Source organism: Ambystoma mexicanum, chromosome 1p (assembly GCF_040938575.1).
Source record: "Ambystoma mexicanum isolate Mex_15411 chromosome 1p, UKY_AmexF1_1, whole genome shotgun sequence".
In the NCBI taxonomy this organism is placed as follows: domain Eukaryota; kingdom Metazoa; phylum Chordata; class Amphibia; order Caudata; family Ambystomatidae; genus Ambystoma; species Ambystoma mexicanum.
In genome coordinates, this window is record NC_090921.1 from 735,262,989 (window position 1) to 735,277,731 (window position 14,743).

General features: G+C 46.5%; 1 protein-coding gene across 1 annotated transcript in view; it reads left to right on the top strand.

The window, feature by feature from the left end:
• The window catches only part of PSMD4 (proteasome 26S subunit ubiquitin receptor, non-ATPase 4), a 498,575-nt gene that overhangs the window by 52,203 nt on the left and 431,629 nt on the right, over positions 1–14,743 (top strand). The window contains exon 2 of the mRNA XM_069650246.1: positions 3,252–3,392. Within this exon, the coding sequence (XP_069506347.1) occupies positions 3,252–3,392 (141 nt within the window). The remainder of the gene's footprint in view (positions 1–3,251; positions 3,393–14,743) is intronic.

Genomic DNA, 14,743 nt, shown 5'->3' on the forward strand with positions numbered 1-14,743 from the left:
CCAGATATGTTCCCGTGGTATTGGCCTGCTTGGTTGAAATTCAGTCTTTCAGTCAAATTTAATCAATATGTATGCGTTTATGGAATTGGGAAGGGGGGCGGGGAGGGTTTGCGAGTGGTCTCCCCTGAACCCCCCACCCCCACCCCCACCTTCAACCCCCCCCTATTTTCGACCAAAAATTATTTGGTCAAATATTTTCAACCAAGTAGAGCATTTTCCTGTCGCTATACTAGGTTGGCCATCTATACATCTGTCCACCAGGCCAGAGTATAGACTCGGTCCTAACACCCTTCTCTACAGATCGGCATCCCTGGTTAGTATGTTGATTAGGCATGGCTAGGAGAAATTGAATTTTTGGTGCTTTTGGAGTACTCTTAACAGTTTGACTTTTTCGAATTTGACTATTTTGCTGCATCTCATATTGGTGTGCTCCCCTTAATTCGCCCATAAGGATACCAGGGCAGGAGACTTTATTTTTATTAAACTCTCCACTTCGGCTCTAGGGTATACCAGAGGTTTATAGACTTTTTTTTTTTTTTTTAAGAACCCCCCCCCCCCCCCCCCCCCCCACCCCCACCCCTGCCCCATTAGTAGCCAAATAACCATGTATGGTGGACATTAGGGTCCAATGTATTTTTAAGGCCCTCACATGTCCCTTTTTGTTAGGTGGCCTGCCTTTTTCAGTGTGGACCATGTGGCTTGGCCATTGGAGCCTTTTATGCAGATGTAAGCTTATCCTGAGCCCACAAAGGCATCCTTGGCTTGGGTTTAAATCTAGATGGGCTCAAAGTTCTCTACTTCCCAATTCACATGTTTGGGTGGCCCGAGTGCTTGGAAGATTGGCTAGCCTGCCCTGATTGGCTGTCCACTATAGCTTGAACACTGCATGCTTGTGAGTTGGCAGGTTAGTTTAGCCAGCTCTTGAGTGAATGTGTCCATCAGCAGGACACCCTGTTTATTCCTGTTTTTTTTTCTTCGGAACTTGCATTTAGATTGCTGATGAGATGGGCTACTGTATCGGATTCTGGTGTGGCCATACTGGCTGTGCTTTTGGTGCTTTGTCTCTGCACTTGTGGAATCCCTGAATGGGCTCTTGCCTTTCTTCTCCTAACCTTTCTGGATGGAATGTCGAGCCCTCCTTCCTCGACTCCTCCCCTGCAATTTCTGATTGCTCTTATGAAATCCTTCCGACCTGGGTGCTGAACGGCAGGAAACCTCTCCTTGCTGTACTAGACTGGATGCCTGCTACTCATTCTTAGCTCGCCATGGGACATCTTGGGTCATCTCCATCTGATCTTAATCTTAAAACCGTTCCTACTTCCTGGTTTAGCCCCAGTCTGTTGCTGCAATGGCCTCTGCCCCATGGGTCTCCCTCAGGTTGTTTGCACCGTCGGGAACGCCTTGCCCCATTCCTTGCTGCACTTTGGGATAAAGGCACACCTACTGAAGACCCCAATTGCAACAAGTCAGTCCTAATCCACATCCTGCAACTCTCCTGTGCATACGCTTTTACAAGACTGTTAATTTAGCACCCAGTTGTTAGGTGCTTTCTGATAATTTTCCTCCCCACCATTACCATATTGTTCAATATTAAGCCTGAACTTATTTTGCAGCCAGCTCTCCCTTGCCTCCTGTAAGGTGAACCTTATGCCAGATTTCTTCTATGGGGGTCATTCAGACTCTAGCTGCTGGTCTCTCCTCCTGGACCTTTTGGTATAAAGCAATAATAACTTCACTTTTTCCATTTTGCCAATAACCCTGGTATGCCTAAAACGGTTTCACTTTCTCTATGGGTTAAACTATGTAAATTCCTTAAGTCATTAGAAAAGGTACTTAACTAGACTGATAATGTTCCCAGGCTCCCTTTGAGGCTCTTCGTTTCCTTGATATTTATGTACATTTGTAAGGTACCAAAGTTTTTATATATTTTATTTTTTAGAAAAATGCATTGCTGCTTTTACATTGCCTAAAATGGCTGGACTGTCTGATGGCACGTTTCTGTGGGTCAACTGGGACCAGTACTAAGTATTTACCTCATGGTTTCCCCTTTGGCCTATTGCCTCTTTATTTATATTGCGCCACCACACCCCATTACATCCTAGGAGAAACCTGTATTGCAACTTGCGACCTTTGGTCCCTATGCCTCATACATCTTAGGTTTGGATTTCTTAAGTAAAAGGGAATTAGACTGTGCTGTTTCTAACCATTTTATATCCAATTGAAAAATTACCTGACTCACCTGGTGAATATTGCAGTATAAGAGAACCAATTGGTGTATGTATTTGTTGTGATATATGATTTAGGTGTAGTGGTAACACCTGCTGGTTTCATTTTTAGTTTGGGCTAGAAGCCAAAACTATTGCATTCGAGCAAAGATGGGGAGGAATGGCATATGGGGGAGGGACACCCAACCTGAAGGTGTTTGGTTATTTGCCCATGCATTGATTGCCCATGCCAGTCCCACCCAGTTCTTGCCCCTCCCTGCCCCGAAACACCTTCTCATGGACATTTTCAGCTCGCTTTTATTCAAGACTTACCATCAAACTTTATACTTGGAAGTGCCTATCGGTGTTTTTTCACAGCAGTCTTCTGAGAGTTAATTGTAGTTGTAAACCCGCTACTGGTGTAATAAAAAGGTCTACTAGGTCTGCCTTCAACCACTCGCTTTATAAGCACTCCTTCACTGTAGCCCTGTTAAAAACCAGCATTGGCAAAGCCAACCGTTTTGTCTTGTGTGAGTATTGGGCATTTGCCAGGCACTGCTATTAGATGACCAGGAACTCGCACCATTTTACACTTGCTCCCATCAGCGGCCAGTTAATACCACTATGGACTTGCCTGGCAAGTGCCTTTTCCATGCCTACACAAAAGCCCAAAAGTATTGAATGTGATGTGTCCCATCCCCCTGCCACCACCATGGCCTCTTTTAAAGTGCCAAAGGTAATGGCAGTAGTCTCTCAAGGTTAAGGGCGCAGCCAGCTGTTGTACACATGTTTCATGTCCTCTGCCTGTAGCTACATGATTTTCAAACGGTGGTTGTGGGGAAGAATAAGTGTACTTGAAGCAGTCGGCTCTTGATTCCAGCGGTGCTCAGTCCAATTGTCTGTCTTCAGGCTTCCGTTTTATTACTGCATTGCAAGGTTAATTTAAAAAGTAGCCGATTCAAAGCGGCGACTTCCCCAGTATCAAACGGATTTTCCCGAAAATTGAATTTTTTAACTAGTTTCTTATTGTTCTTTTTTGTGTTTCAGTGTGGACAACAGCGAATATATGAGAAATGGGGATTTTCTGCCGACGCGGCTTCAGGCTCAACAAGATGCAGTGAATATTGTGTGCCATACAAAAACTCGCAGTAACCCAGAGAACAATGTGGGTCTCATCACACTAGCTAAGTAAGGCATACTCATTTTAAGGTTGATTTTAATTTTGTTTGGTGCCTGGTCTATGCAGGAATAGGTTTGTGGTGTGCATATTCTGAGACCTGCTGCTGTTGTCTCTCTTGGTTCAAGAAGGTGTTAAAGCACCTTTACAAATATCTATTGCACGCTTTCTAACAAAGTGCTTGTGTCCATGATTTCAGTTAAGTGTATTGCTCCCGAGAATTAGGCCACTGCTTCCAAAAAGTCCAGCTGTTTCATACAGGGATGGGATAAATCCCTGCTCCAGCTGTTAAAATCAAGAGAAAGTGATAAGGTGATAGCAGAAGATGGGGGTGGCAGTTGAAGGTCAACTCATTTTTAATAATGAATGGAAAATCCTTTTTCCAATTATTTTTTTTCTCTCCAAATTACATACAGGTTCACAACAATCCTTATTTATTCAATCTTTGGAAAGTAATAACAGTACCAGCCGCCCCCCCCCCTCCTGTGTGCAGATGCTGTACATTACAATCAACTCTTATTGAGGCTAGCAATCTGTGTATTTTTTTAAATCTCATTGTTAGCATTTTGTCACAAGAGGTTAAGGCACTTGAAGAAAAAGGATAAACCTAATTTGCAAAAACCATTGATCGTCTTGTCCTTACTATGTGTCTTCCAGTAGGTCTGTGTATAGGCACATCCCCACAGCATGTGGTAATAGTCTGCGCTGGGGGGGATTGACACTTTCAGTCTGCACTGGGTACATTTTGGCCAGGGGGGTCGGGGGTGGTGCCAACGGTGCAGGATCCTGATGGCCTGCATTGTAAACTGGAGGGACACCGTGGATTGGGAAACCCTTCTACACCTGGTGGCCCGTAGTTCATCCAGTATCTCCTTTTGAAAGTCCTCTGCCCATCTCTCCCTGGCTTTTAGCTCCTGTGGGGGCTCAGATTTCAGGAACACTTTATAGATACTTGCTATTCGGCCAGTTGAATCCCCCGCAGCAGCAGAGATTCAAAAATGGTGAGGTCCCGCCTTAAATTGTGCCCCCAATGTGGGGCCTTGAGAGCTCCCTTGAATTGCGAATTGCAGAAATGGGAGAGCTGGCCAATATGTAAGATTCCTCAAGGGTTCCCATAGACAAGAATTACCCCCCCCTCTCCCACATCTGTCCCGCCCTACGACGCCCTGCCTCGTACCATTCCTGAAATTGTTGTGGGTTCCGCTATGAGATTATTAAACGGGGCGGGGGGCCCAGATAGAGCTGAGAGGGGAGTGCAAGGACGCGATTCATCTCATGTCGCTTATCTCCCTCCAGATTGACAACAATACTTCCAACATAGAATGTTGGAGGATTCTACGTGGTATCCCCCTTTGCGGGACCCACAACCACTCGCCCAGGGTAACCAGGGAGAGGATGGAGTTCTCCATTGCAACCCATTGTTTCTCAATTGCGACTCCAGGTGGTCTACCAACACGCGCAGCTGAATTGCTCTATAATATGTCCCCAGGTCCGGGAGGCCCACCTGCCCTCCTCCTTTGGGAGGATGCGGGTCCCATGTGCTATCCTGGGCCTCTTACCCGCACATAAGAATTTCAATAATCTGTGTTTAACCATAGCTAGAAGGGGCGCAGGACTACCACTGTGAGCATCTGAAATAGGAACAAGAATTTGGGAAGGATTACAATTTTAATACAGTTGGGTCTCATCATCCAGGACAGATTGAGCCTGGACCACCGTAAAGATCCCAGTTTATTTTCTACCATAATGGTTTGGGGGGGGCAAATAGCATACAGGAGTGGCATAGTGGGCACCCCTGCCTCGTTACCTTTCCCAACGAACGCAACTCTTCCCCGTTCACCACCACTCTAGCCCTGGGGCTGGAGTACAGGGCTGCTATCCAACTCTCCCATTGCTCTCCCTTCCAGACCGATGACAACAGCCCTTTAAAAAACAAACAACCAAAACAAACGGGTATGCGGTCGATTGCTTTCTCAGCATCTAAGGGTAACATCAAGGCTCCCCTTTCATTAACCATGGGTGAGTGCAGCATGTGTAGGGTCTTGCGTAGATTGTCCGCCCCCCCCCCCCTGCCAATTCTTAAAGCCTGTCTGATCCGGTGGACCAATCTAGGGGGAACCCGCTCAAGCCTGGTGGCCAGAACCCTCGCGAAAAGCTTAGCATCTACATTCAGAAGCGAGATGGGTCTGTACGCCTGAAAGTACATGGGGTCCTAACTTGGCTTGGGTAGGATCACTATTCTGGCCTCCAAGAAGGTGGGGGGGGATCCTTTATTTCGCTGGAGGCATTAAAAACCGTTGCCAGCGGTGCTGCCAGCAATTCCTGGAATTGTTTATAGAAGTCTTTGGTGTACCCATCCTCCCCGGGGCTTTACTGGCATTCAGTCTCCCTATGGCGGCCACTACCGTTTTAGCTGTGACTTCGCTCTCCAGGGCCGCTAATTCCTTGGGGGTAATCTTTGGGATTGCCAAGCTATCCAAGTATGTCTTGATCGCCTGGTACCCTGGCTCTGGTGCCCTCCTGCTGAGTTCTACGAGGAGCTATATAGAAAACTTGGGTATCCCGTCTTGTGGGCTGACATACCTCCACCTTTGTCTTGGATTCTCTCCACCCGTCTGTCCCCTATGCTCCCCTTGACCCTGTTCACCAGCAGAGATCCCACCTGATCTCCCCTCTCAATACCGTTGTTTTGCTTATCTCAATTTCTACAAGACTCCCCCTACCCCCCCATCCCGTCCTCCCCTCCCCCCGACCCCCATAAGCGGGGCGTGTAGGCCCTGCCTCAATCAGTCCTGTAACCCTCTCCACTACTCATTTATTTATTAATTACATTTGGTTATACACCCAAACCCGGGGGTGTCATGGCGTAGGTTACAACTTTACAGTAAAGCTTTCTGGTTATAAGGAGAGTGTTGGGTGGTAGCATTTGGCATTGTTGTAAAAACATTCTGTGCGTGTGGGAAGGCTCGTTGCATATGTTGGAGGGGAGTGAGTTCCAGATTCTGGGAGGTGCTACAGGGAAACTGGAATTACCTGTTCTATAATTCTTGAAACTGGGGTGAGTAGGTGAGTGTTGCAATTAGATCTGAGGTATTTAGTTGAAGTTTTGCGCAAGAGGCATTGGTCAAGATAGGTTGGGGCATTTAGGGTGATACACTTGTGTGATGGTGAGTGTTTTATGAAGTATTCTGGCTTGTATGGGGAGCCAGTGTACCCCTCTCTTAGACTGATATGTGGTCCCTTTTTTATTCCAAGTGCTGCTCTCAAGGTTTGTTCTGTAATAGTTGAATTTTAACTAGATTATTCTTAGTGGTGCCTAACGGAAGTATATTGCAGTAGTCTACCTTGGACAATGAGGGCTCTTGCTAGAGTGATGCAGTTTTGAGGAGTAAGAAATGGTCGACTAAGGGCAATGAGTTTTGCTGTGTAGGCGGTGGAAGAGGCGAGTGAGTTGATGTTTACTCATGGTGAGGCTAGAATCTAGATATACACCTAGAGTTTTGACTTGGTTTAAGATGGCAATAGGACTGCCGTCTATGACAACAGAGGTCTAATCCTGGTGTAACCTGCTCTGGCGGGCGGGAGCACCTACAATCAGTATCTGTCTTTTCTGCGTTAAGGCACATACTATTTGTTGCCATCCAGTTCTGGATATGAGAATAGATATTTATGAGAATAGATTTGTGTTCTAGATTGCCAGTGATTGGGATGATTGGGTCAGTGATACCCAGGGGTATCGGGGCGCAGAGGAAACATGGATATTTTCAGCTTAAGGTTAGACATTTACATACAGTGAAAGACCAGTATTTGCAGAAAGGATAGCGCTGGTTCGCTATTTGAGAGGTATATACATACAATCGGAATAAGCAATCATTACATAATATACAAGGTTACGGTTCAGCATCTACTAGGCAGTGTATTCACTGTTTACAATACAGGATACGGGCTGGTACAAAGGGGTAAAGACAGTAGGTCAATAACTGGGGTACGTTAATGGTCCTTTTCTCTAAGCCAGTTGATATGTCTGAAGTTCAGGTAAGTTTGGTCTGTCCTCAAGGATGGGTGGGGCCCGGGGGGAGTGAGTTCCATGTCTGAGCAGCTTTAACTGGGAAACTACTTCCTCCGTCTTTATAGGCAGTTTGTGTTTGCAGTCCTGGTTGGGCCACTGGAAGATTTTATATTGATTCTCTCTGAGATATCGAGGTGCAGCGTTTTAAGGCACTTGTGTGTCAGTGAGGCAGTTTTGAGCAAAATGATGTCGCTGGTAGAAAGCCAGTTATTCTGTCTTCTTACCTCAGATATGTGCTCTTTTTTTTAGCTATGTCCAGTGCCGCTCTAAGGGCATTATTCTGGATAATTTGGATTTTGACAATAATGTACTTATTGGCACCTAATTATAGGGAATTACAATAGTCCAATCCTGACAAAATTAAGGCTCTGGCCAGAATGGTTCAACTATTCTTAGATGGGAATGGTTTGCCTGCTCTGATTAGCTTGCATGTGTATGCAGAGGCCATAGAATTGTCCTGTTTGGCAAAGGTAAGGGTGGAGTCTAGTTAAAAGCCTAAGGTTTTTCACTCTTTAGCCACTTTAATAGTGTTGCCATCGATATTAAGAGGTAAATTTGTTGCCAGGTGTATTGTGATTGAAAGTGGTTCCCTGAATGATGAGTTCAGTTTTGTCATCATTCAGGCATAGACCGTGGATAGCCATCCATGCATGGATGATGAGATGGATTTGGCCTTGGTAAATAAATTCTTTGTCATAATCCCCAGTAAGTGGTATGAGAATCTGGAGATCATCTGCATAGTTAGTGTAGGTGATACCAAGATGGACCAGATCATCGAAAAGGGGCTTAGTAAATATATTGTACATTGTGGGTGAGACACAGGAACCCTGTGGCACTCCACATGTGATCGGAATAGGGTTTGCTGCTACTGATGGCGCGAAGGCCCTCATAGTCCTGATACTCAATGTCCTCCTGAAAGAAGTGAGCCGCTGAGTCCAGGTGACTGTATAGGACCTTGTGGTCCACCAAATCGAACGCAGCCGAGAGATCTAGAAGTAGTAGTAAAGCCGATTTTCCCCTTGTCCCTAAATTTGTCTGTTTGGGCCTTGAGATCAATTAGTGCGGTTTCGGTACAGTGTTGAGGCCTGAAGCCTGATTGTTGTGTTCCTAGGAGCTGGTTAATCTCTAAATACTCCTGTCTGGAGATAGGCCATCCTGTCTAAGATTTAAAGTAAAAATGGTACTGTTGTGATGGTCCTGTAGTTGGTGGGAATAGTTGGATATAAGGACTGTTTTTTTGAGGAGGGGGAGAACCCAGGACTCCTTAAAATTGCTAGTGATTGTGCCAGTAGAGAACAAAGCATTAATTATCTTATTTATAAAGGGTGCCAGGTCTCTCGATGCATCTTTAATGATTTGGGCTGGGCATTTATCTCCCTGACAGTTCGAGGGTTTGAGGGAAAGGATGATTTTTTCCACCTCCAGAATTGAGAATCTGGTGAAACTAAAGCGTTGTGGTGGTTTATGGGAGGGCATAGGACTGCTAGTTGGTGTGTCAATATTGGGTAAGTTTGCTTTTTTGTCAGCATTCTTGTCCTGCAGCTTGGTTATTTTGTTGGTTAAAGCCACCTGCTTATTGGAGCATCAGGTTTTGTCCTTGACACAATTGTCTCGAGCGGGAATTGGGGCTTCAAGCTCTTTCAGAATTACAAAGAGTTCCTTTGTGCTTGAGTTAGCTTGAAGAATCCTCTTGTTGTATGTTTCCTGCTTTGGAAAGGAATATTTCTTTCTTATAGAGTAAAGAAATATTGATAAGGTTAGATCTGTTTTCATCAGAATGTTAGTGCCTCCAGGTAACTTCACATTTTCTTTTTCCACACTCTGAAGCCTTAGATATCATCGCCACCCTAAAAATGAGGAAGAGTAAACCCAGTCATAATTTTGTTATTCATTAATTAAGGTACTATGTTCTGTTGTAGCTGGTAGTGAGTTGAGGGTCGGCAATATTAAGAGTTAAAACTTATCTGCCGTGATATTTATTTTATTCCTCGTCAGGGTGGGAGGAGTAGGCAGGTTATTTTTATTTGTGAGAATTTTAGCATCTAGTGTGAATGCTACAAGATAGTGGTCAGTCCATACCCGTGGGGTTATAGCCGTAATTGAAGCACTACAATAAGGATTTTCCATAATAACTTACTAGAAAGACTTAATTCTATTAAAGACACAGGTGAGCATTATGCTTCTCTTTCTTTTATTATAACATATTAAAGAAGCTCAGCATTAAGTATATTTGTGCACTTGACTTCGAGCACATAGTATGCATAACGAAGGTGCAGTAAAATATCAACAAAAAAAAATCAAAGTACCAACAAAAACCAGCTTATAACTGTCTCTGAAAGAGGAAAAAAAAAATCCCATGACACACCATAGTTCACCAACATGTGACACTAGTCCACCAATAGGTACACAGCCGCCCTCATAAACGGTCCTGAACATGATGTAACTTCCTCTTTCGAAGCTGCGAATTTGGCTGCCTGTAAACCAGTAGAGCGAAACTGTGCCAGAATCCGTCTTGTGTAAGGAGAATCAGTCGAGCCGGAGATCAGGCGGACTTGTCTGTAGGCGCTGCCATGGAAGAAACAAATCATTAAAATTACTTCATGGTATGAAAACCCTAGTTCCCCTAGTGGGGGTGGGAGAGAAATCAGTATGTTAGCTAAAGATTACGCATAACATGAGAATCTTTTCAACAATTTCTCCCCACCGAACCCCTGCAATGCAAACGATAATCGCTCTCAAGCGCAGCGTGCGCCGTTATTTCTCTCGCTGGACGGGATCATGCTCGCCTCCGTGTCTTTAATAGAATTAAGACCTTCTAGTAAGTTATTATGGAAAATCTTTATTCTTTGTCAAGACCGGAGGCCCACATTATGCTTGTTTAAAGCTTACTTGCCATAATCGAAGCAGGCTATTCTACTGGTTTCGGTTAGAATTTCTTAATCGACTCACCTGCCCAATCGCCCATCCTCATGATGTCCACTAAACGGACTTCCTAAAAGGCTTTGGAAGCCATGGCCCCTCTCACGGAGTGAGTGCCGAAGTGGACAGTATCTATTCCTGCTTGTGTCAGTGTCCAACGCACCCAGCGTGCCAAAGTTGGGGTGGAAACTGCTTTGTGAGGCCTACGCAAGGCTATCTATCATTACCCATTTTGAGAGCTTCTAAGAGGAGCGGTTACCTCTTTGTAGACCTTCAAACAGCTGACCAGGCAAAGCTTGGGCTGCTCTCTAAAGGTGGGGTAAGGGGATCACCCTCAAGTTGCATTTAGTCCGCCTGTGTATGTGAAACACTATACTGTTAGGAGAAAAAGTCCTGCCTGCTAGGTCGAGAGCTCCGCGTCTGAAACCCTCCTGCAGGAGAACAAGCAGAGCAGCGTAGTCTGCTTGCTGGAGAGAGCGGTACGTGATAACTCCTCATTAGGTGGCCATGAAAGAAAAAGATTGAGTACCTTTATTGACGTCCCACAGCTTGTTATAGCGGGACGGAGACGGCACCGTAAGCATAACGCCCTTGAGTAATCTGCAAACAAGGTGATGTTCACCCGCTGGGACTCCCTGAATGAGGTCGTGGCCGGCGGAAATTTCTGAGCGGTTAGCGTTTACCATCCTTTAGGTGAGACCCCTCTCAACCAATGAGGCTAGAAAGTTGAGGATCTCCTCTATAGGCGCTGAAACTGGATGAAACCCTCGATCTTGGCACCAGGTCCTCCAGGCGCTCCAAGAGTACTGTTTGAGGATAGCAGGGGCCCAGCTCTCCTCGATGAGGCTGACTGCTTTGAGTGACATACCTGGAACTCTCCAACTTGACCTGAAATCCTCCAGGCTGCTAGTATCAGTGACCCAATGAGGAAAAGGGGGGAGGGGTGGTGACGCTGACCTGATGGATCCAGCAGGAGATTCGGAAAGTGGGGTAGAAGGATTGGAGAATCTGTGGAAAGTGCCAGAAGAACTGCATACCAGGTCTGAGAGGTCCAGACCGGAGCTATGAGGACCAACTCTGTTCACTCCTGACGGGCCTTCGCCAGGGTCCTCGCTATCCTGGTAAAGGGGGAAAGGCATAGTGAATCCCATCGTTCCTGCGCTGCAGGAGCGCATCTGTCGCAGTCGCTGCTGGATCTGGTTTCCAGCTGTAAAACACTGGTAACTGAGTGTTGAGGCGGGAGGCAAAGAGATCCTTGGACATAGGGCCCCAAACTTGTTGGAGGTGAAGAAAGATCTCTGTTGAGCCGCCAGTCGCTGTAATCGATCGAATGGCGGGAGTGCCACTCTACCACGTTTGTGAGACCCGGAAGATACTCCGCTGTGACGGCGATCTGGTGTTTTAGACAGAAATGCCAAAACTCTTTGGCTAACTCCGCCAGAGGCCGTGATTTCGTGCCACCGAGATGATTGATGTATCTTACTGCGGAAATGTTGTCCATTTTCAGCAAGATACAACTCCTTGCTCTGTCTCTGGCAAAGGAGTGCACCGCGAAAGAGCCCGCGAGGAGCTCTGGGCAGTTTATATGCATTTGCAGTTCCTGGGGAGACCAAGTTCCCCCTGTGGCTATTGAGCCGCATCTCGCTCTCCAAACACAGCGGCTGGCATCCGACTTGATTACGATATCTGGGGTGGGTCCGAAGATGGCCCTGCCATTCCAGGCTTCCATGTGAGTGAGCCACCAGTTGAGCTCCGTTCTCGCCTGCGGCAAGAGCATCAGACGCTTGGAGTAAGAGAGGCTGTACCTAAAATGTTGGCCTTTCATCCTTTGCAGTTCTCAGTAGTGAAGAGGACCAGGAAATATTGGCTTAATGGAAGAGGATAGGAGACCTATTACTCTCGCTAGCTCTCGCAGAGATCTGAAGTTCCTTTGTAGCAGTCTGCGAATCTCCCGTCGGGTGGAGTGTATCTTGTCCACCGGGAGACGAAACTGAGAAACCTGGGTGTCCACCACAAACCCTAGAAACTCTAGATTCCTCGATGTGCAAAGGATCTATTTATTATTTTTTTTTTGTCCTCCCGTACCTCCCCTCCCCAGTTTATTAGGAAACATAGACTGTGTAACAGGTCTATGGCTAGCATGGTCTGCTCTTCCACCAGTGCTTGAGATTGAGCCATGAAAATAATGTCCAGGTAGATTATTAGCTTGACGCCTTGCTCTCTCAGATGAGCCACTAAGGGCCTCAGAAGCTTGGTAAAAGCCCAAGGTGCTGAAGAGAGCCCGAATGGGAAACTCGTGAACTCCCAGTCTTGATGTTTCCATGAAAACCTCAGATAACTTGCGTAGGCCTGATGTATGGGCACTGCAAGGTAAGCGTCCTTCAGGTCTAAACGCATAAGCCAATCGTTTGGTCTCAAGATGTCCCTGAGTATGTGGATGCCTTCCATATTGAAATGACGGTAGACAATGAAATCGTTGAGAGCCCTTAGATTTATCACTGTGCGTACTTTCTACTTCCTGCAGACTAAAAATATGGGGCTGTAGAAGCCGCTCTGGCTTGAGCAGGGGCGAATTGCCTGTTTCGAGTATAAGCTTTGTATTTCGCTGTCTAGTGCTACCTCATCCGCTATGGACATTACTATTGGGGAGCGGCGACAAGCTTGAAAGGGTTGCGCGAAGAATTCTAGGCGCAGACTGCGAGCTGCGTCCCTGACCCAAGCATCTCCTGATGAGGAGTCCCATGCACGCGCAAAGAGAGCTAGTCTCCCTCCTATGGGTGCTCGCGCCGCTGGTGCGGTTATAAATACACTGACCTGTGGATTGTTGCTGGGCCGGGTATCTAGCACCTCTTCTCCAACGCAACCTCTTCCTCGCCCTCTTGAAGGAAAGGTGTCCGAGCGGTCTTGCCAGGCATTGTGTTGGTCCCTGGACTGTTGAGGTCTTCTATCAAAGGAGAACCGGCTGGAAGTGCGACCTCAACCTCGTCCGGCCGTGGAGAAAATATTTGAAGAAAAAACTCTTTTGATGGAGACTTGAGCCTTATCCAAGGCGGTAAAAGTACAGACAAATTTTGACATCTCCTTCATAAATAGGTATCGCCGAAAAGCAGACCTTGGCCTGCGGCACCTGACTTGGTGTGCGCTAGTTCACTCCGTTTAGCGTCAATCTTGAACAGGATGCCTTTCCGGTGCTCGGCCGATATGGCACAGCTGTCGTTTCCCAGCAGACAAATTGCTCTTTGGGCCCAACTTGAGAGAATTACAGGGTCAATGGGGTTGCCTTTGTCGATGGTAGCTTCAGCTAGCTAGGTCCATCATTTTCGCCAGGGGACCAGTGACATCCAGGACTCTGTCCTGGCAGGATCTCCAGGCACGGTCAATGCCCTTTTCTTGGATCTTTCACATTCTTGCCCAGGAAGGTGATCATTTTGGAGTCTAGCTCCGGAGTTAAAGCAACCTTCCCTGGAATCTCAGGGCGAGGGCATTCTGCTTTGAGTCTGGCTCTAACCTCTTTATCCCAAGGCTTACGCAGCCTGGTTTTGATATACTCCATTGTTCTCAACAACGGTTCTCAGTCGATAGATCTAGGATGTATTAGATCTTCCGGCGTAAACATCCCTCTTGAAGGAGACTGTTCACTGGCTGACTTCTTGGGGATGGGGGCTGCCGCAATCCCCAAAGTTGAGGGTCGTGACCCTATGGCAGGGGTGCGCAACTGATTTTGACAGAAAGCCGAATGTACCTTACATGATGGCTATAGTGGGCCGAAAAGTAAATGTGGGTGGGGCGGTAGGCGGGGCGTGGCAGGAGGCTTTTTCAACCACCAATTTGTATTAAACACATGGAAAAAATGTTTTTGAGGGGTTACGATTTTTATTTGTATTTCAAACTTACATTTTGTACTACACATTTTCCATTATCATTTATTTTTATTTAATTATTGTATATCGTCTGTTTAATTAAATTCTATATATTTTATTGACCCTTGATTGGACATTCCGTTATTTTGGACTGCTATACTTTGCTATTTGGGTTGCCCAAGAGGAGTGTGGCCTTCGTTGAGTCAGCTTTCCTCAAAAAGCAAAGGATGTACATCTCCTAACTGTGCCTGTTTTTAGCTTTATTATTGGGTTCACTCTTGGAGTGCAACACTATGCCCCATGGCCCCCTGACCCCCAACCAAACATTATGCCCCATGGCCCCCTGACCCCCAACCAAACATTATGCCCCATGCCCCCCTGACCCCCAACCAAACATTATGCCCCATGGCCCCCTCACCCCCAACCAAACACTATGCCCCATGGCCCCCTGACCCCCAACCAAACATTATGCCCCATGGCCCCCTCACACCCAACCCAAACACTATGCCCCATG